General features: G+C 36.8%; 1 protein-coding gene across 1 annotated transcript in view; it reads right to left on the minus strand.

The window, feature by feature from the left end:
- LOC115627478 (AF4/FMR2 family member 4) overlaps window positions 1–20,501 on the minus strand; it is a 122,978-nt gene that overhangs the window by 20,297 nt on the left and 82,180 nt on the right. Inside the window, exons 6-7 of the mRNA XM_030523156.1 lie at window positions 1,900–2,071; window positions 1,309–1,485 (exon numbers count right to left, since the gene is read on the minus strand). Coding sequence (XP_030379016.1) covers window positions 1,309–1,485; window positions 1,900–2,071 — 349 coding nt within the window. The remainder of the gene's footprint in view (window positions 1–1,308; window positions 1,486–1,899; window positions 2,072–20,501) is intronic.

A 20,501-nucleotide genomic window follows, 5' to 3' on the forward strand; every position in this document is an offset into this window, starting at 1 on the left:
AGCAACACACCCGTACACTTTTCAGTGAAGGGTATACAAAAAAAAAAAAAAAAAGAAAACAGCGCCGTTAAACAAACCTGTTGAAAAGCTCAGTCGAAGGTGGCACCGCAGGCGAAAAGCGGCGCGAAAGTGAAAATGAGCAAAAGTCAGGGGTGTGTGCGTGTGCGTATAGAACACAAATACACACTACTCGCCATAAGTATGCGGACATGATTAATATTTAAAGTTCATTCGAACAGTGAGGTTTGTGCAGAAACAGCATTTGATCATCAATCTGGGCATTATATGAAAAGCTATGATACAGTTGGGTATTGGATACATCAATATCAATTAATAAACTGGGCGTGGACTACAATCAGATTACAAAGGATTTATATATTGTTATTATAGCGTATTCCATTTGTTCCATCTATTGCAGGAGGACGGGCATTACAACGGGCTTTTGATGCAGAAAATGCAGGGAACCAGAATCAATAGAAAAGCTGGAACACCCTGCACACCACTTCTAACATACACATAGAGAAAAATATCTCCGCCTCGCTGAAATATTTGAAACAAAGGCTCGTTTTTGCTAAAAAATAATACGCTGTTAGCGGATTAATGAAGCGCTCTGCAAACGGATCTCCAAGAACCGACAACATTAGGGACCAACCTGGTCTATGTCGGACACTTGTCTCTTCTACAAGTTCAAACATTTTTCAATCGGTTATGCAAAGTTCCTCCCTGCACAATCCTAAACAATTCTTTGGAATAAAGCATCATTTCATAAAATATACTAAAATATAAGTAGAACGTAAGTTTGTAAGCCAGTCGCACAATTTCAAGAATAAAATCGCGTTATTTGTTGGATTATGAATCCCAAAAAGAAATGGAAATGGAAATTTGAATATTTACATCAGTGTCAAAAGTTCTCTGTAGAAGCCCACATATTTGTATATTATTTGTAATAAGCTTTATATTTCTAAGAACGTTGAGTAGAGGGATTTTACCGGAATATTTCTTCCGTTAAATTCCGTCATTTTATTCAGACTTTACCCAAAAAAAAAAAAAAAAAACCAGATATAATCATCTAAATCCTTTTGCACTGTAGTGTGCAAATAAGGACGCACACGCTTGTGTCTCTGTGTGTGTGTGTGCGGAATTGCGCAATCAAAATTTTCAGAAACGGCAACACGAATTTCTCCAAAAATAATGAACAAATTTTAACGAAACCGAATCCAAAGTGGATGTCGTTGCGGGTGAGCGTGTGCGTGTGGGATCGGGATCTGTATCTGTATCTGGAGCTGAAAGCTGTAATTGCACACTCACCGTTATAAATATCTGATGCCGTTGGCACATGCTCCGAGTTGAAGCGGTTCTCCAAATAGGACAAGATCAAATTGGTTTTACCAACAGCCCCATCGCCGACCAGGACGCACTTGATGGTGGGCTGCCTGTGTTGTTGTTGCTGTTTCTGTTGCTGGTGCTGCTGTGCCTTTTTCTTGGCTGTGGGAGAATCGAAAAGAAGAAGGAGCAAGAAGAAGCTCAGCGCATTAGTTGTAAGTGCAAGCAAATTGCAATTAATTAAAAACAAACTGCAACAATAACAAAGCAACACAAACAACAAATGATTGCAATTTAAACTTTTTTGCGCCACCTATTTCGATTTAATGCATTTTCTTTTTATTCTCTGCCATGGGCCATGGGACCACGGGCCACCGGCCACCGGCCACTGCGAAAATTCACTTGCCGCCATTTTTATTAAGCCATTTGCAACGGCACTTTACTTGGACTTTTATTCTTCTGCCTCGTGCTGTTCCCATTGTTGCTGTTATAGTTGTTGTTGTTGTTGCTGCTGTTGTTGTTTTTATTATTGTTGCTGCTTTTGTTTTCTTGCTGTATGCTCGAAAAGCAAGTTACCTTTGTGCTCGCTGCTGCCTGTTCCTGATGTTGTTGTTGTTGTTGTTGTGGCTGCAGCTGCAACTGCAACTGTTGTTGCGGCGGCTGTTGTCTTCTTCGATTTGCGTTTTCGCAATAAAAACTTGGCACCTTTTCCGCTGTCCGCACTTGTATCGCTCAACGATTGTTGCTGCTGCAAGTAGAGGAGAAGATAGCGAGAGAGAAGCGATGAAATGAATTGTTGAGAAGGTGAGCAACATTAAAGCAAGTTCTTAAAAAGAAGTTGTTGCAAGGCTTCAGTCCTGATTGTTCATGGCTGATAGTGCAGTCTCCCGTAAAATTATTATTTTGTTTACAAGTCAAAAGTATTTTGGAAACGGTATGTCAATAATATCTGGCAATAGTTTTCTTTCGCAGGCAAATCAATTTTGTTAGTACCCTTTTAAATTTGTGGCTTCTTATTTATCGTTAAAGCAACATTTTTATCGAAAATACTTTATACGATTCTTAATTAAATATTAACAAATAAAATCAATCACGATAAAAGCTTACTCGTTTGGTGCTCATATTCAGTATCCAAATCGTGATAGGGAAAGATATACTATAGAGCTATCAAACTATTAATGGTGATACCACTTGCGAGTTTCGATGGGTTATACAAAGTGATGTGTTCAGTTTTAAGAACAATATATTTTAATTTTTTCAAAATTATTAAACATAAGCTTAATAACTTTTATGCAATCTATGAAAAGATCGAGATTAAAAGCCGACTAGAAAAGCCATTAGCATCCTTATACTTATAATAGAATGTATATTAAGTATTTTCTATTGTATTTATTTTTTTTAAATTTTATAGCTTTTTTTTAATTGTATGTAATTGTAGAAATCTTTAAAAACATCAACTACGATTTTAATACGATGGTGACGAGAGGAATACAACCATAAATAAAAATAATACCATTGATTAACATGACAGATCCGATATCATAGACATGTACAGACTACAAGTAAGCTTTTGACAAGGCTTATTCGTGTACAACCTATTATTTTATACTTGTAGTTGCCATGGGAACGTTTGGAGCAATAAAGATTATTTAAAATGCAGAATTTAAGGAGTGGCGGAGGGAAAAGTGGAATACCGTTTTTTTTTAATTTTGTTTGTATTTAATTTATTAGGATTGTAAATCTAATTTCGGTTTACTTTTTTCTTAATAAAAATTATTAATTACGGAGCTAGGGTTCACATTATCTTTATTTATATTTATTTATTTTTGGATGTTACATGTCCGTGTTTGATCAAAACGATACAAGTAGATTGGATAGTAGAATGCTGGATTAAAGTATGTTGAACTATTTTTTTTTTGGACTCACAGCAGTAATGTAATACTTATACATATCAGAAAATTTTCTCCAACATTTCGAAGCTTTATTTTGCTTCGAGAGCTTAAGCCAAAGCCAAACAATTAAAGCATTGCTGGCTGCCAACATTGCGTAGCCCTACCACCAGTTGCCAATTAAATAATGATATGACATTCTGTTTTTGCGAGTGTGGGTGTGTGAGTGTGGGTGTTAGAACTAATTCAAGGCGCGACACTTTGCACAACGATCTCAGGCTAATTGAATATGCACATATAAATTAGTCAGAACAGGCAGACAAACGGGCAGACAGACAAACGCACAACAGCCAGATGATGTGGAGCCAAATCCGAAGGACAGCTGACGCCAGCGAGACACGGCGACAACAACAACAACAGCAAGGAGAGCCACAGAAATGACATGGCGCGGAAGTGAATCTGACGATTTGTCGATTTTACATTGCGCATACGCCAAGTTGGCTGCTTCTACTACTTCTAAGTATTTTCGAAGGGAGTTGTCAAAGTTTCTGCTTAGCTGTTAATTGCTTTAGCAGATGCCTGCCACTGTCTTCTTCTTTCCATGTAGCTGTACAACCAAATGCTGCCGCATTTACAAGTTGATTTATAAAAAAATACGACGTACTTGTATATATATATTTTATTTCCAGAAAATAAATATAATTTACACTTCTGATTTATGGAAATAAGCTCGTGAGAGAGTGCTTATTTTTTAAATTTATTAGCCGCACTTTTTTGTGCTGGCTTTGTTATCTCCATAAGCATGTATGTATTTATATAAAAGTAGTTAAATATTTTGCACACGCTGCAGGTTAACTGCTAGCTCATTAATTCTGATTTAAAGCATTTGCTGAAATGGAAAATGCGAAATTGATTTGGAATGAAAATCACTTTAATTTAATTGTTTGCAATTTTTTTTGGTTCAGGTTTTTTTTTAACTACTAACTAACTAACTTTTACAAGCACACAACATTTAGGGTCCTGTTGAATGACATGCAATTCGGATCATTAGGTTTGATCTTTATTTAACATATTTTCTCTACAATATTATTCTTGCTAATGAAATGGCTGGAGGTATAATTACTTTGTATGACTTGAATAAATCAAACGAATATTTGTGTGGTGAAAATGTTGAGAAATATAATAAAGTAGACCTGCTATCAAAATTGTTTTTTTTTTTTCTTCTACATTTTGTTGCGAATCGGCCAGCAGATTTGGCCATAATACGACAGTTTCTAATTGTTTTATATATGTATGAGACCACTGTAAGAATTTTAAGACGGTAATTATTAGTTTTTTTTATAAATCACGACTAGCGACATCTGTCAGTTTTAGTACATAAGTAACAGATTTTCTCCGAAATAAGCTGCTGGTTTTTCTTCGTTAAATAATTCAATTTATTTAACGATTAATGACAATTTAGGGCAACTAAATGTCAATTACATTCAAGACTGCATCTGATAAAGAAAAGTTAGTTACATCTTCAATTATTGCTACTTTCACTATCGCCTAGTCAACAAAAAACCAAACTGGATTGAGAATAGATTTTAACGAACTTTATTTGTTTTATAGTGGTGCTTTGTTTGTTGTTTGAGGTCCAACCAAGTTACTTTGTAGCCTATTTGAAGTTAAATACAGTTTAAATAAGTAGCTGGTTCCTCGCAATTGGTGCCACACAGAACAACAATTTGTTTTTATTTTAAATTATCGCAGACACTTCGACACAACTTTGGTCGCCATTTGCCCTTCTTAGATTATCGCCGCCCTTTCGCCCAACAAGTGGAAATTGGCGGAGATATATCAATAGAAGCCTTCAGTTGCGCCAATGCTGTGAACAACAACAAAATTGCCGCAATTTAGATATTGATTTAGATAGAGTGCTCGAAAAAAAAAGATGTGTACATTCGTACGGGTTTTGTGAGGAGCTCTTCGTGTACTTCGGCTTGCTGGCACTATTTCAAATATACTTAAATGTAGTTTGTTTTTTTTTTTTGGAAATCTTTATTTAAGATGTCCTGCGTATGATTTAGAAGTTAAATATTGTGAACGTTTTTATCAATTACTTGAACCTGCCTCCGAGCTCAACTTGGAGTTGGGACGCAAAAAACAAAACTCACGCTGACAGAGGCTTAGGAAACGGGTCTCACTTTATTTTAAATTCTTAAAAGCCTAAATATTCATTTCTAAAGTGTTGCTTGGCTTTGTTGCACTGGCCTTTGAAACAGATACCTGCAAACAAATTCCAATAGCCTACATACAAATACATACACATATATGCGTATGTACTATGCATACATACTATATGTGAATGGCACACATGGCAAGCAAGGACCGCAATAGCAACAACAAGAATAACAATGTGAAAATTTTAATTCCAATTGCCAAACTTTCCATGTAGCAAGTTTGTTGTTTTTGTGTTTTGTGTCCTGTTTTGGTTTTTGTTTATGGGCACCAGTATTGTTGCATCTAAATACGAGTATGTGTGTTGCAATATTTTAACAGCATTCTAGCCCAATCGCACTCTCGCCCGCTTTGTGGCTTGAAGTGCACACCAGAATTTTTGACAGGCCAGACAGCTAAACAGCTAGATAGCTAGATAGCTGGGCAGTCCCGTCGAGAGCTGTACACACAGATATATGCTTATTTGTGTATATACTTGTATGTGTATGGACATATATGCAAATATCTAATTACAATTGTAATTTTAATTTCTATGAATTCGAAAATAAATATAGCTTTTAGCTTGTCAAATGAAATCCATTAAATAGTTACATGTATTCCTGCTATTTATTTGATAATGCATGTCTGTGTGTGCGTGAGAAAATTGGTCGGAAAATGAAATGCCACAAGTGGGCAGCAAATCATAGAATTTGCATAATAAGCGCATTAGAGCGTTTAAGTCGCGCCAGCCCGACTCTTGTATGCCCTGTACCCTCCCCTCTACTACCCCAGTCACTGCAACTTTGTTATAAGAATCTTGCCTACAACAGCTATATGGTACAGTGCCACGATTTTGATAACAAGTTGTACTAAGAATCATTTGTCGACCGATCGTTTTAATGTCAGCTATATAATTTTGATGAAAATTTTTGGTAAAACAGAGTAGGAAAAACATAAAACAAATTATCTATCGAGGCATTTTAGCAAAACAGCAAGTTATATTCGGGTATATAGAAAGCGTAAAGATTGACCCATTAATGTTTGAAAATGTTCCCAATGGGAGCAATATGTTGGAGTGATGTTTAAATTGCATGGATTTATTTATTTATTTATTTGACAAAGAACTGTCAATTTTAAGACATGGAAACATACATCATATTCATTCAAATATACAAAAAATTCAATCAACAAGATTTTAAAGTACAACTATTTATATAAAAAGTAAAAGTGTTACAGATCTTGTAGTTATTTTTTTTTGCTAATGTGACTAATGTGCCCTGCAGACTCGATTTCAGTAATAAATAATTTTTGTTTAAACAAAACATCTCAAGTGGAAGACCTAACTGCTGTAGCCTGTGAGAACACGGTGCTAAAAGCAAACAACTGACATTGTTTTTGACAGATTTATTGCCTATTGCGACACCAAATATTGCAGCAATATTCGAAGATTCTAATTCAATAGCCGTTAACAGAATAAGAGTTCTGTAGAGGTCTCCAATTGGAAGAGTTTTTTGTCACTTAACGAATTTAGGTTTAAATAATGTCTTTACGAATAAACAAAAAAGAGGTAGTAACGAATCGAGTTTATTAAATAATTCACTTTGAATATTGACATTTTTATCTACATTAAAACAAACAGTCGGCTATAAATAAAAGGAGAAATTTTGGTTCGTAACAGTACTGCTACAGAGATCGATTGTTTATTTTTGGGTATACTCTTCACAAACTATTTCGTATAAATTCTCTCTCCCGAATAATAGTGCAAGCCTTAGAGCTGCGAGACAGAGTTAGTCTTAAGCATACGATCGAGTAAACTAGACGTGAGCATCGACAGTGCAATCCTTATTGGTGTTCTTCATCCTTTCTCTCCTTTCACAAAGTTTTGAATGGATTGTTGTCAAATGGGGAGTTCGACTTTTTAGACCCGACAACAAGGATTCTGCAGGATTATTCCTAGGATCAGTGATTCAGAGAGTGTGTTTCGATGGTCAAATCGACCATCTCGCCTGGATGCGATTTAACTCGATTTAACTTTAATCAGACCCCTACATGCACAATTTCTATTAAATTTATATTTGTTATATATATTGTTGGTGCAGAAAATATTAGAAGAAACGCCAAGTCAATCAACAAAGTTACTGAATTTGGAGAGCAGTTGAGTGTGAGATTCCATGCGTCTTTCACAGCCTTAGCCCCAATTTGGGACTTAAATTAATTCCTATATTATTCTTTTGGGATAAGATTCAGTTTAATGTATTCTTGAAGTGAGACACTTGAGAAAGCAATTTCTCTTTCAGAGATTTCGGTTCTCATAATGCCTATATCGAATCATTTCGGCATGCTGCTTATACACGAGGTCTGCATGTCTTCTTTCTACTATGAGTAGAAAACTTAACGTACACTTTTGCAAATTTCCACCAGAATTTAGAACTTAAAGTACACGGTATTTACAGCACAGCGCAACGGACAACAAACCAATAAGCTAATACTGTCCCACCCCATTAACCAAGTCGAAAAAGCGCCAGCACCCTACGACCTCATCAATTCCTCCAATTTCATTCTAGAATCGAAATATATGTATCCATATGTGCGTGTGTGTGTGTGCGTATAACCAAACCAAGTATTTTTCGGCTTCAAAATGAGTTTCTGACAAATGTCGAACAGGACCGCCTCTTAGCGCTCACACACCCTCATGTCCATACGCACACACACACACACACTAGTTATAGAGCGAAACCAAAATTTCTCACCACAAACTGCATTTCGACAATTTCGACAACAGCCGAAAATTGCTAACAAAATAAAAATAGAAATGTTTTTTGTATGCTACATGTGCGGTTTGGTTTGTCGGTTTCGGACCACAACAACAACAACACCATACAAAATTATTATCGAACACTATGTTCAAAACTAAAACACATACTCGTACATAAATATTTACATACAGACAAATGAATGTACAAATTGTAACAAAGGCATACCCATTTCTAAATACTCTCAGTTTTTGTTTTAGAATCAGTGGAGTTTCCAAAGTAAATACAACTGCAATAATATTCGTGTTATTCTGAAGAAAACTATTATGTTTTCATTGAAAATAAAATAAAACGGAAAATAAAGTACATTTTCAATAAAAATTCAACAGCTGATTAGTTGAATCACAAACGAGTCGTGCCTGCCTGTTTCGTATATACCCTGCACCCATCCATTTTCCTGTTACAATCTTCAAATAAAAATATACTTTCTTCTACTTTCTTCTTCTTCATCCTATAAGTACTACGAGTATATAATGAATATAGAATTGGGTATTAAGATTGATTTTTTGAGAGATCGGTGCGTTAGCAGTTGTACAATATTTTTGTGACTACTGCATTAATTTATAAGAGCCTTTATTGTCGCACTAGGAACTTATAATAAATAAATAAATAAATAATAATCGCTTGATTGTGCTTTGATGCCCATAATCTGCTGCTACCTAAAGAATCCTTTTGATAGGCATCCAACGATAATTTATGCACGGGACCTTTGCAAATAAAGCAATCAATTATACTAAGTTGATCTTAATACTAAGTATAGTATAATTAAACCTATGCCTTATCAAATAGCTAACTCCGAAGAATCTTGAACAAGTATAAACTCTGCATTGATATTTGAATTGAAACAAAAACTGAAAAAACTCCTCTAAGGGGTTTTCAATTTATAGAGCATACACGTATCAAATGACTAGTGTGTGCGTGTTGTTGTTGTTACTGTTGGTTATAAAACAGTTTTCACATGTGTTGACCGAGTTGTTGTTGTTGTTGCTGCTGCTGCTGTTCCTACTCTCAGTCTATTGTTGGTGTTGGTGCTGTCTTTGTTTGTTGTTGTTGTTTACGGCCTGGTCGCTCTTGTGTAATAATAACATCATTGCCTGTCTGCCAGCTAGCCAGTCAGTCTGTTTGTCCGTCCGTCCGTCCGTCTGTCTGTCTGTCTGTCAGCCAGTTTGTCCATTTGTCTGTTCGACCGACTGCATTTTGGCAAAAAGGAAACCCATTTTATGGGCATTTTTCGCTCAACGATTTTCTCTGTGCTTTATTGTACTGTTTAGTTTTGCGGTCCGTTTTACGTTTTTTCTCCCCCTCCTCTGTCTTTCCGTCTTTTTGCTGCTGTGCATTTTGCTGATGCAATAAGTGGCATGCCATTTAATAGACCACAATTTTATTAGTTGCTGTTGCTATTGCTGTTGCTGTTGGTGCCGCCGATGTTGCTTTTTTGTGTTTTTGTATTTGCGGCACCAAAATTAAATGAGGTTATGACAATACGTACACGCACGGCATTAAAGCAGCAGCAGCAGCAACAGCACCAGCTAAAGATAGCAACAGAAAAATATACAAAAAACAACAGTACAGGTATAAAAAAAATGCAGCAAGACAAATGCGAAAAGCTATGTGATTTGTTGTTACTACAACAGCAATTAACTAACTCACAAACCTGTCGCACAAGGCATCATGTTTTGAAATCGAAATTCTTATTTATGAGTTGTTGTAGGCATGTATTACTGCAAAAATAATTGCTAGCTAGTCTTGTACCCTAATATTTGAGCTCAATCCCAACTACTAAGGCAGCCAGCCATGGGTTCCTTGAAACTATACCTATCTCTTGTGGGGAAGGTCTAACTTTTTCGCACGATAAAATGGCAATACCTGAATATTTGTGGTACACCGCTTTTTGCAGTCTGGCCAGGCTTGCTTAACCCTCTATTAGCGAAGAGGTATGATTTTTTACACCCTGTACCCTGTACATGGATGACGTGGCGAAGAAAATTGGAGACTAGTAGCTGTAATAGACCTGAAGAAAGTAGACGAGAGCGCATAGATCATAAAAGACCTCACTTCGAAGCAATGCAAAATCACTTCCGAAGTGGAGTTAGGTCCAATAGAAGATGGGGTTGTGGGTGGGAGCCCCACATACCTCTCGGCGACGGTAGATTGAGAAATGCATAAGCCATTTCCCCTCCTCCACCCCAAAAATAGAAGAAAATACCCAGAACCCTAATGATACAAATTATATAGTTGGTTAGTCTGATTCGAAAAATTCTAAAGGATGACGAGACAAATCGATCTGTCCGTCCCTCCATTCGTCAATACGGGCTTATTACATTTTTTTTACTCTCTGTTCTGTTACAGAATTTCTTCAATAATGCCCTCAATTCCGGAGCTAAAAGAAACTAAACTTTGCACACTTTCACTTAAGTGTGTGAAGTTTTCTACTTCCACTTCAACTTGGTTTATATTGAAAAAAGTTATTAGCGCAACAATCAAACCACAGGAGCGGTTTCGTTCCTTTTCTTCCGCTTTTTGCTGTGTTGCCAGGAATCAAACAAAGGAGAATGTTGTAGATGGACTCCAAAAACACATGCTCGTGCACACATGTGCTCGACCGAATCCGCTCCTGCAGCTTGGAGGACTTATGTATTATTAATAACTTTTCTCAGTAGCTACCAGCTTTTTATAAAAGGGCCATACTTTTCTTAAGACAACACTGCTTATGTTCACGTTTTTTGGACAAATTTTGGGGGAAAAAATTCGTATCGCCATATGTAGGGGGAGAACATCAAAGCCTTTACAATCTCATAACCCTCGCCATTTACGAACCAATCCAGCATTTCAGTAACACGTCTCCTTCCTTAGTCTTTCTCGAGCTGACATTTTAGGATTCATTTTCTGTAACTCCATTACCACCACATCATTGGCATACAGCAAGATTTAATTGGTATGGTTTTCATATCTGAAACCCCCTAGACGCGCAACAATGAAGAGTAAACAGCCTTCCTTTCTCCCCAATATTATTACCCTATATTTTAAAAAGTTATGCTTCGTGCTTGTCGTGCCTTTCAGCAATCAATTTTTCTTATTTGCTGAATCAAAAGCAGCTTTGAAGTCCATTAAGCATAAGAAGTGTAATTATTTATTTGCTAAACTATCCCTGAAGTCAACATTCAGGTAAATTAATTTTATTATATTCCTTGCTTTTCTCTTTGGTCATCTTTAATTTGCAGCTTTTGTGCTATTTACCCAAGTTAAAGAAATTTGAAAACAAAAGCTAGACAGCCAGAGCCAAACACCCGTTTCGGGAGTCCTTGCAATCATCATTCTGTTGAAGCACCCTGTGTCCCTTTTCACCGCTTGTTCAGATGCCATTTAAAATGTCAAGTGTCGAAAACTGGGCTCAATCAAAATTAAACAACACCTAAAAAGCAACAAGAACAGCAAACACTGCAACAATTTCGCTGTCAGCAACAAAAATTGCCAGCTTAACGAAAAACTTGAGCGGAGTTTGTTTTCATCTTGTGCTCGATTTTTTGTTCTTTGGTTCTTCGTTTTGTGAGCCAAATTAAATTAAAATGTCGCTCTCTCTAACTGGCTAAAAATATTTCCGTGCACATAAAACGACGCAAGCGAGAACTTTTTGTGGGCTAGAGGCGGAGCAGCAGGGAGTTGCGTTTCAGAACTTTTCCGTAACTTTGACGTTGGCTGGCAACGCTGTGTGTGGGTGTGGGTGTGTGAATGTGTGGGTGTGTGTGAGCCTTAAACCAAATAACCCCCAAAATGCGGAAACTGCAGCTTGGCACACGACTGTCAGCTCCAAATAGTCAGAGTCTGGACTTTTCAAGCCACGCGTGTCATTCCGGTCAGGGCTGTAAGCTTCCCAAAGCGGCGAAATGGTGAGTTCAGTAACATATTAAAGCATATTTTTTTAAAAGCCTTTTTTTTGTATTTTTACCTTTTCCGGACACTCCCTAGCTTACACGAGTATATCCTGTACCCAAGAGGTATGCCAACTTAAATTTAAAATCTGAAAACTTACTGAAGTTGTGTTAGCAATGGCTTCCAGAGCCTTCAACTAAGTAGCCAAAAGGTAGTTTAGTGCCCAATAGATGCCGCAAAGTCTGATCAGTACGTAGAGGTGAATCGATATAGCCACAGTCAAGTCTCTGTGGTCTGTATGTACGCAAGAATCTCGAAAAGTATAAGTGTGGGACCCTAAGACCGAGAAAGAAGAAGTTGGTATTCGTCCATAACACCCGTAATTTTTTGAATTGCTACCCAAATTGGACAATTATATCCGGTTAGTGCTTATGTATCTATGTGAAATGTTAAAGCTGCCATGCTTATAGCCATATATGCTGTTTTTCTTGCTTGTCAGGCTCAGATCTGTACTGCCCACAAAAGCACAGACACACCCCTAACGTCATCTATTATTTTCACATAATCGCTTTCATTTTATTTTTAACATTCTGTCTATCCATTTTTATTGAATTATTAGTCCACAAAAACACCCACTTCGCTTCTTTTTTTTTATAGCGTAAATGAGGTCTAGGTTTATGTTCGCTTCAAACTTTTGAATCGCATCATTTTGGCGTTGCTCTGCGGCCCTGATTCCCCATGCTCGGTCTGGTCCAGTGATCCCAAATATGCAACTTTTTTAATAATTTGAGCACGCATCACCAAAATGTTTGCACACAACCACGATTTGCTATTTTGCCATAAAAACGCATACTTATGTACTTAAAAAGTGTTTCGAGTGCTGGCTGGCACAAAGTTCTGCCTCTCAAAATGTTGACTGTCTGGCGAGTCCACCACTGACCACTTAATTTGATGCTTTTTAAGCGCTTGTGTCCCTTGAAGCAAATTATTGAAAGCCAAATTAAGGATAAACTGCCGCCAAGTGCTCACTCCCTCCTCGCCAAGTCTCGCTCGTGCCCCATCCATGCCATGCTTCACCACATATTCAGTTTGTGGCCCCGGTTGGTAACATCACATGCTGCAATATAAATAATAATTTTTTAACCGAAAAAGTTTGCCATTACTTTGGCAGATAGTTTGCTTTTGCTTTTGCCTTGACAAACTTGACAGTTCAGCTTTTGGTTGTTTCGAGCCTTTCACGCCCCTACCCCGCCACACACTCTCTCTCTCTCTCTCTCTCTCTCTCTTACCACCATTACCAATACCATTGCCATTTCCATTTGCATGGGCGTGGGCTAATTTCAATGCATGTTGCACAGTTTGCGCTGCGTCTCTTGGGGCAACTCTTCAATTTCCTCGCTTCGCAAAAGTGCAAAAAGTTACAACAGCAGCAGTAGCAACAACAACAACAACAACAACGAGTGGGCCAAATAAATCAAACGACGTTGAAATCCAAACAGGCAGAGAAGAGACACAGAAAACCAACATCAACGGCAAAGTCGTTGCTTCTTTTATTCATTCTACGAGCATAGTACAAGTCTTCAAACATAATTCAAAAAGTTATTTAAGACAAAGTTAACAGACGAGTAAAAATCAAATAAAATAAGTATTGCACGAAAGGCAAAAGTGCGCGTGCAATTTGCTTTAATGTATAAGTATAGGTGTGAGTGTGCATGTGGGGGGCTATAAAGGGGGGAGCCAGAAAAAAATGTAAATGTACACATAACAAGCTAAAGTCGACTTTGAAATACTCTCTACCTAAGGACGAGTACGAATATTAGTATTACGAAGAAACTTGAACTTGAAACTTAATCGAATATAATTGTCAAATTAAAGTAAGAAATTTCGAGAATCACAGAACTCATGGAAAATTTGCGGGGGAGTGGTGGGGTTAACAAAAATTTTGAAATGCATTTGTACGTGCGTACGTAAAACATCTTTGAACAAAATAAGCTGTCTCCAACTCCCACAATCTCTGAGATCTAGGTGTTTAAACAAACGGAGTTATGGAAAATCACTAAAAAAAAGAGAGTGAGGTGCATCAGAAGATAAAGTAAACCCCTACTGCGTACACATTTGTATTAGTCTTCTGTGTACAAAATTTCGTGTATCCAGCTCTTGTAGTCTCTGAGATCTAGGTGTTCATACGGACGAACGCACAAACAGACAGACTGGGCTACATCGACTTGTCTTGCTGATCAAGAATCTACCCGTATATACTATACTTTGTGCCTGTACTCTTTCTGCCTGCAACATTTTTCTTTTTGCACAAACCTAACATACTCTTGTACGTTTTGAGGGACAGAGTATAAATAAAAAGTAAAGGTTTCACGAGCAAAAATATCAAAAGCAACATTAACTTTGGTTTTGCATTAACGCAGGAAAAAAATGTGTAGCATACATTTTGCGGCTTGAAGCTACATCTTCATATTGACTGAAGAGTGTGAGTATACGTATTTGAAAAATATTCACCCTAACACACTTTGAGTGGCGATAGCATTTGCAACACACTTCCAGGGCACTCAGCCATACTTAAAGTCTAAGCGCCCTTCGCACCACGACTCAAAGGCACTCATCTCTTCCATTTATATATGATCAGAGGACGCTATGTATGGCCACGGATGGACTTGGATAAAAGAGAGGATAACACAGCAAATTCTGAATTATAGAAGCTCTTAAAAACGAATAATTATCAGCAATGTAGTATACTATATGTGTTCATGGAAAGTACCAATAATTCTAATACAAAGTATATTAGATCGGATTAGATTAGGATTTAATGTACTGTAATACTTATGTGATGAGTACATTTTGGAGTGACTAATTTTGAAACAAATGAGTACCGAGTACTGACGACGATGCTGCTTCTGGGTGATTCGCCAATCTGGCTGCAATGCCTTTCCATCTTACATATATAATATATACAATTTATATGAAGAATCTTTCAAAATTGTGTGTATGTCTGTTACTTAATTATTTGCTTTATATGTTCATTGCGACCTAACAATAAAAAAAAGTACATTTTCACGAAAATAATAAAATTGTACTTGAACTGTGTTTTGGATTTGATTTGTATTAGTAAAATATATTTTTTCCTCCAAGAAAAACTATATATACTTGGGAAGCTTAAGAATCATGCGATACATTTTATAAAGCTTATATACTCCATACCTGAAGGGCAAACAGGTATGTGCAAAATATTTAATAGGCAGATATTCTTAAACAGCATGACAACACTAATCGATCGCTTTGGTTTTGAAAACGGTTGACAGAACTTGACGAGACTCCCCGAATCCTCATCCCCAGGCAGCATGAGATTATTTTTTGAAATTTCTCCCATCGTCGACACACTTATTGTTGAAAATGAAAACTAAAAACAAGAAATCACTCTTTATTCAAACATTTCTAAAGGAGGATGGATCTAGCACAATATTTAAGTTCCTTATTTGTATTACAATATTGTGCTATACATGCGTTTGACGTTTGTTGTTGTTGGTGTGGTTGGCAATGCTATTGTTGTTCGGATAGTGCCATAAATTTTATGATTTATATGAAAGCAGCACGCAAGCCATAGTCAAAGACTCATCAAACGCCACAGTCGACTGCACTGAAATGTGTGTGTGTGCATGTGTGTGTGTGTGTTAATCTAGGCCGGCCCTCACGTCAAGCCTATATTTATAATACTCGTATATCAAAAACATTTGTACCATTAACCATCGCATACGAATGCTATACTATATGCATGCGAATTTGCAAATTTTTACCATTAAAACTTTTGGCATGTAAATCATTGAAAGTTTGGCAGCAAACGAAATGAAATGCCAAATAACCAATACCAGCGCATATGTACATGAATGTATGTATATATATATATATATATATATATATATATATATATATATATATTAAAGTATATATGTTATCCCCAGCACAGTTGCACAGTTTTAACAAAACACATAAGCCGGAGAAATAAGAACAAAATAAGCTGATGGGTGGCCTGCATTAAAAAATACGACTATGTGGCTGCAACAACATTGAGTGGCAAACTGCGACACGATTCGCATGTTGCTATCTAATTTGCCACATGTTGACAGCGCATAACACAAATATGTCCGACTATGTACGAGTACTTGGCGGAAGAGGCCGAAGGCGGAGGCGTCCAGACCACCTACTATAAAAAAGCTGTTGACAGCCACATGAATTGTAATTTACATGGCAAGCGTCTTGCTCAGCATCGTAAAAGTTGCTTACACATAACTACGTACGGACATAAATATAACCGTGCATATATGTACACATGTATGTGTATGTGCATGTGTATGTGTATGTATACACTTATATACACTTGAAGAATTGATTGAACTTTACGACCAGATATTATATTTGAAGCTCGTGGGTGAGAAAAACCAACGGATGAAGAACTCCAACTACAATTTTTAAATCGGCCAGCTAAATAATCCCTACACAGTGCGAATTCATACTATAGTGCCGAATGTACAATTTTTTTAGCATACTTTTTGTGCCAAGATAATTGCAATTTAAATTTGCTCTTTTGAATCTCTAAACTAGTTCATGTTTACTTCTTGAAATGATTAACTTTTCTTGTGAAGAGATACAAAATTTGTTGAGTGAATATTTAAAGGTAAATAATCGTGTGGGGCAATTGAATCCTCGCACCTAAAATAGACTAAGACGAGAAACTTTTACACTCCATTATTATTTCGTTAAAGATATAAAAAGTTGGCTGCAACGTAACTTGCCTCTGTATCTATCTCCGCCTCTATCCTTACATCTGTTTCGACCACCATTTTGGTTTTTTTGAGCCTGCGTTTCATGTCAAAATGGAAATGCGCAAATAAAATTGATTAGATTATCATTTATGGATTTTCATCGCCATAAATTCGGCAGATGGGGACGCACATACATACATACATACATATCTACATACATATCTACATACATATCTACATACATGGCAGAAATGCAGACACGGGCGTCCGAATATGTGTGCTGCTTAAATATTCTATAGAACTGTGTCTGTGGGTGTGCGCACGATTTAAAAGCACTGCGAATTATGTGACACTCAATTGAGTTTTCATATAAACTCATAAAGCTATACTTTAATGCCGACATCTATACACACACACACACACACATACGAGTCCAAACATACAACCATTTGTACTGCTGGCATTCGTTTCGGTATTTCTTGCCAAAGCAAATCCGTTATAAATTATTTATAAAAATGATATGCAGCATGAATAAATTCATATGAATACATAATAAATATATTATTACTTATTTGTGTGTCTGAATATCCTACGTACATATGTACAGATGTCAATTGCAATTTTAAAATTCCATTTGAATGTGTCCATAAAGAGACTTTGACGCTGTACAGATATTTAATACGTATACGCACCGTGTGCACTGCACAAAATGCGTTTGGTCGGTCGCTCACAAAAATTTCATAGCACGCAATAATTTTCTTTAATTTAATTTTCAACTTGCTTGTTTTATTACAGACAAACTATATACACATATAGAATGTAGAGAAATCACTATTCAAACGTAATGCTAACCATATATCAGGCTGAAAACAATCCTGGGTGTGTCTTTAGAAAATAATAAAAATACATTTAAGGAATTGAAAATGTTAATCCTATTAGAAATTACTTGAGTTATTATAAATTCAAAAAACAATCAAAGAACTAATCTATATTTTGTGACTGTACTGTATACAAACGACTTTTCTAAGGTTTTTTAATCTTGCTCTGAATATTTTGTTATATTTCTGCGGAAAATTTTAGCCTTTTGTCGAGCTATCGTCAAAAACTATTTAAATCTTGTATTCATAACATTACCAATATACTTGTATTACATTGATCCACCACAGATTATCGTCGATATCGATTATTGTCTGCTTATCTGCCAAATTGATGGCACCCCTTGATAACTTAACAAACCCGTAGGGAGTCCCCCCTTCTTTCTGCTATTCTTCGATACTGCTGATCTTACAAATAATGTTCACAAATTATGGCTTTATATTTCTAATTTCATTCACTCGCAGTACACGCATTCATAGTTTTACGATTATTAAACCATTCTTTTAAAATTGTATAGTATATTGTTTGCTTGGGCGAATTGAAGAAAAATATCCGTTCGCCGCCTTTAAATTTCAATCGCGACCCATCCCAGGGTTTTAGGGCTACCATACGAATAAAGGGTATTCAATTGTATAGCCAAAGTGCATATTGAATGTACATATTTAACACGTTCTGTGTTAAAGAAACACACATTGAAAGCTAGATTTAAAAACAAGTAAAAAGCTAAACTCGGGTGTCCCGACTTTGAAATACTCTGTACATATGTTTACAATAATTATAGAAAATAAAAAAATTTTGATCGATTTTACCTTTCTCGCTATTCGAACTCACGTAAATGGTGTATAATTGCACATTTCCATAGCAATTGCGTCTGTGTGAGTGTATGTATGCCTATGCGCATTTATTCGTGTCTGTGTGAACATGTTAGCAGTCAACCAAAGCACCAGCATCAACAACAGCCGCGGGCAGCGCTTGAGCAGCGCTGCAGCAGCAAATATATTTATGGCTATAACTTCTCGTTAAATCGGTCTATCATAGTGAAACTTGGCATACGGACACATAATAACCAACTGGGGGTATTTCCAAAATTGTAGTTCGAAATTCCAAGAATTACGGGAGTTAGAGAGGGGGAGAGGGGGGAGGGAGGGAAATTCCAAAATATACATTTTCTGCGTATTCACATAAGGCATCTGGGACTAAAATTTGGTGTTCCTAGGTCTTATAGTCTTCGAGATATATGCGATTATACGAATGGAAAATCGGGAAAACCCCCATAGGGGGGAAGTGGGGGGGAAATCAAAAAAATAAAACAAACTCGTATAGAATACACACATGAGGCATCTTTGTGCAAAATTTGGTGTCCCTATCTCTTATAGTCTCTGAGATCCAGGTGTTCATACGGACGGACAGACAGACAGACAGGGCTAGATCGACTCGTCTCGTCACGCTGATCAAGAATATATATACTTTGTGGGGTCTGCCACGCCTCCTTCTGCCTGTTATATTTTTCAGCTCCCGCAAACCTAATATACTTCTGTACATTTCATGTACTGAGTATAAAAACCAGTCTTCATACTTCCGTTACACGAGGATGGATAAGTAGAATTATAATAAAATATAAAAGCAAATATAACCAATAGATAAGCGCCAGAATAAGAATAATGCGACTGTTGGTACAATATGAGAGCAATAATGTACGAAAGAAAATTATTTTCTTTTCTTTACTGAAGTCCTTGCATTGACAATATTGCTGTTATGGTCGATGGTTGAGCTTAGCTTGTGGGTATTAAATAATTCCTATTGACAGCTTAGATAGAACGCAAACAGTAGTGTATATAAGGTCAATGGAAATGGACGAATATTTCCGCCTAGGATAACTTCTAAGAGTTTGTTCCTGGAATTGCAATTGTGCGAGCATTAAAATGCTTTGAATTCAGACTAACCCACAGAAATTGTGGGTTGCATTGGTTATTTAAGCCAAACTGCCACTCAGTCCTCAGGCTTGCTCTCCATCGCCACACATCACTCATCACCCACAGATGTAAATATTGAATGTAGCGAGAAGGTAAAAAATCGAACGTGGAAAAACATGTGAATAGCAAATTCGGTTTTTTCCCTCTTGCCATGTTTTTGTGACTGACCATGGCTCGCTTGCGAAGGGCAGTTAAAATTGACACCAACTATTGGCCTGCGACTTGTGTTTTTGTAATCGATGCGGTGGAAAGCACGTGCAAGCAAAATGACAAACAACACAAGCCAGATCAGACAGGTCACCACAACAACAACGGCAGTAACTGGATAACAATAAACAGCACACTGCACACACCCACACTCACAATTATTTGCATCTCCAGCACGCATACGTACAAGTATTAATGGTACAATTTATTTTACCACCGAAAGAAAATTAAGTGAAGCGTGGCACTAACAAAACATACAGACACATCCACACACCTTTAAGCGGTAATATTTTTTATGTGGCAGGGCAATGTATTTCTCTATCATTTACATTTCAACTGCATTTTTAAACGTGTGTGCATTGAAGACAACAAATTGTCACATGTACGAGTATGTCCACACTATTTAATCCTTTATTAGAAAGTATTTTTACTATTTCGACTATCCATGGTCATCCATTGCGATCCACGTGGTATGGCACAACAAAATACCGATTGGTTCCAATATCTTTATAAAAACAAAATTTTCGTGTGTTTCGTTTTTAAGACAATGAATAGAACGTTATACAGTCATACAACCATAAA

Source organism: Scaptodrosophila lebanonensis, unplaced genomic scaffold, assembly GCF_003285725.1.
Source record: "Scaptodrosophila lebanonensis strain 11010-0011.00,11010-0021.00 unplaced genomic scaffold, SlebRS2 tig00000096-arrow-pilon, whole genome shotgun sequence".
NCBI lineage: Eukaryota > Metazoa > Arthropoda > Insecta > Diptera > Drosophilidae > Scaptodrosophila > Scaptodrosophila lebanonensis.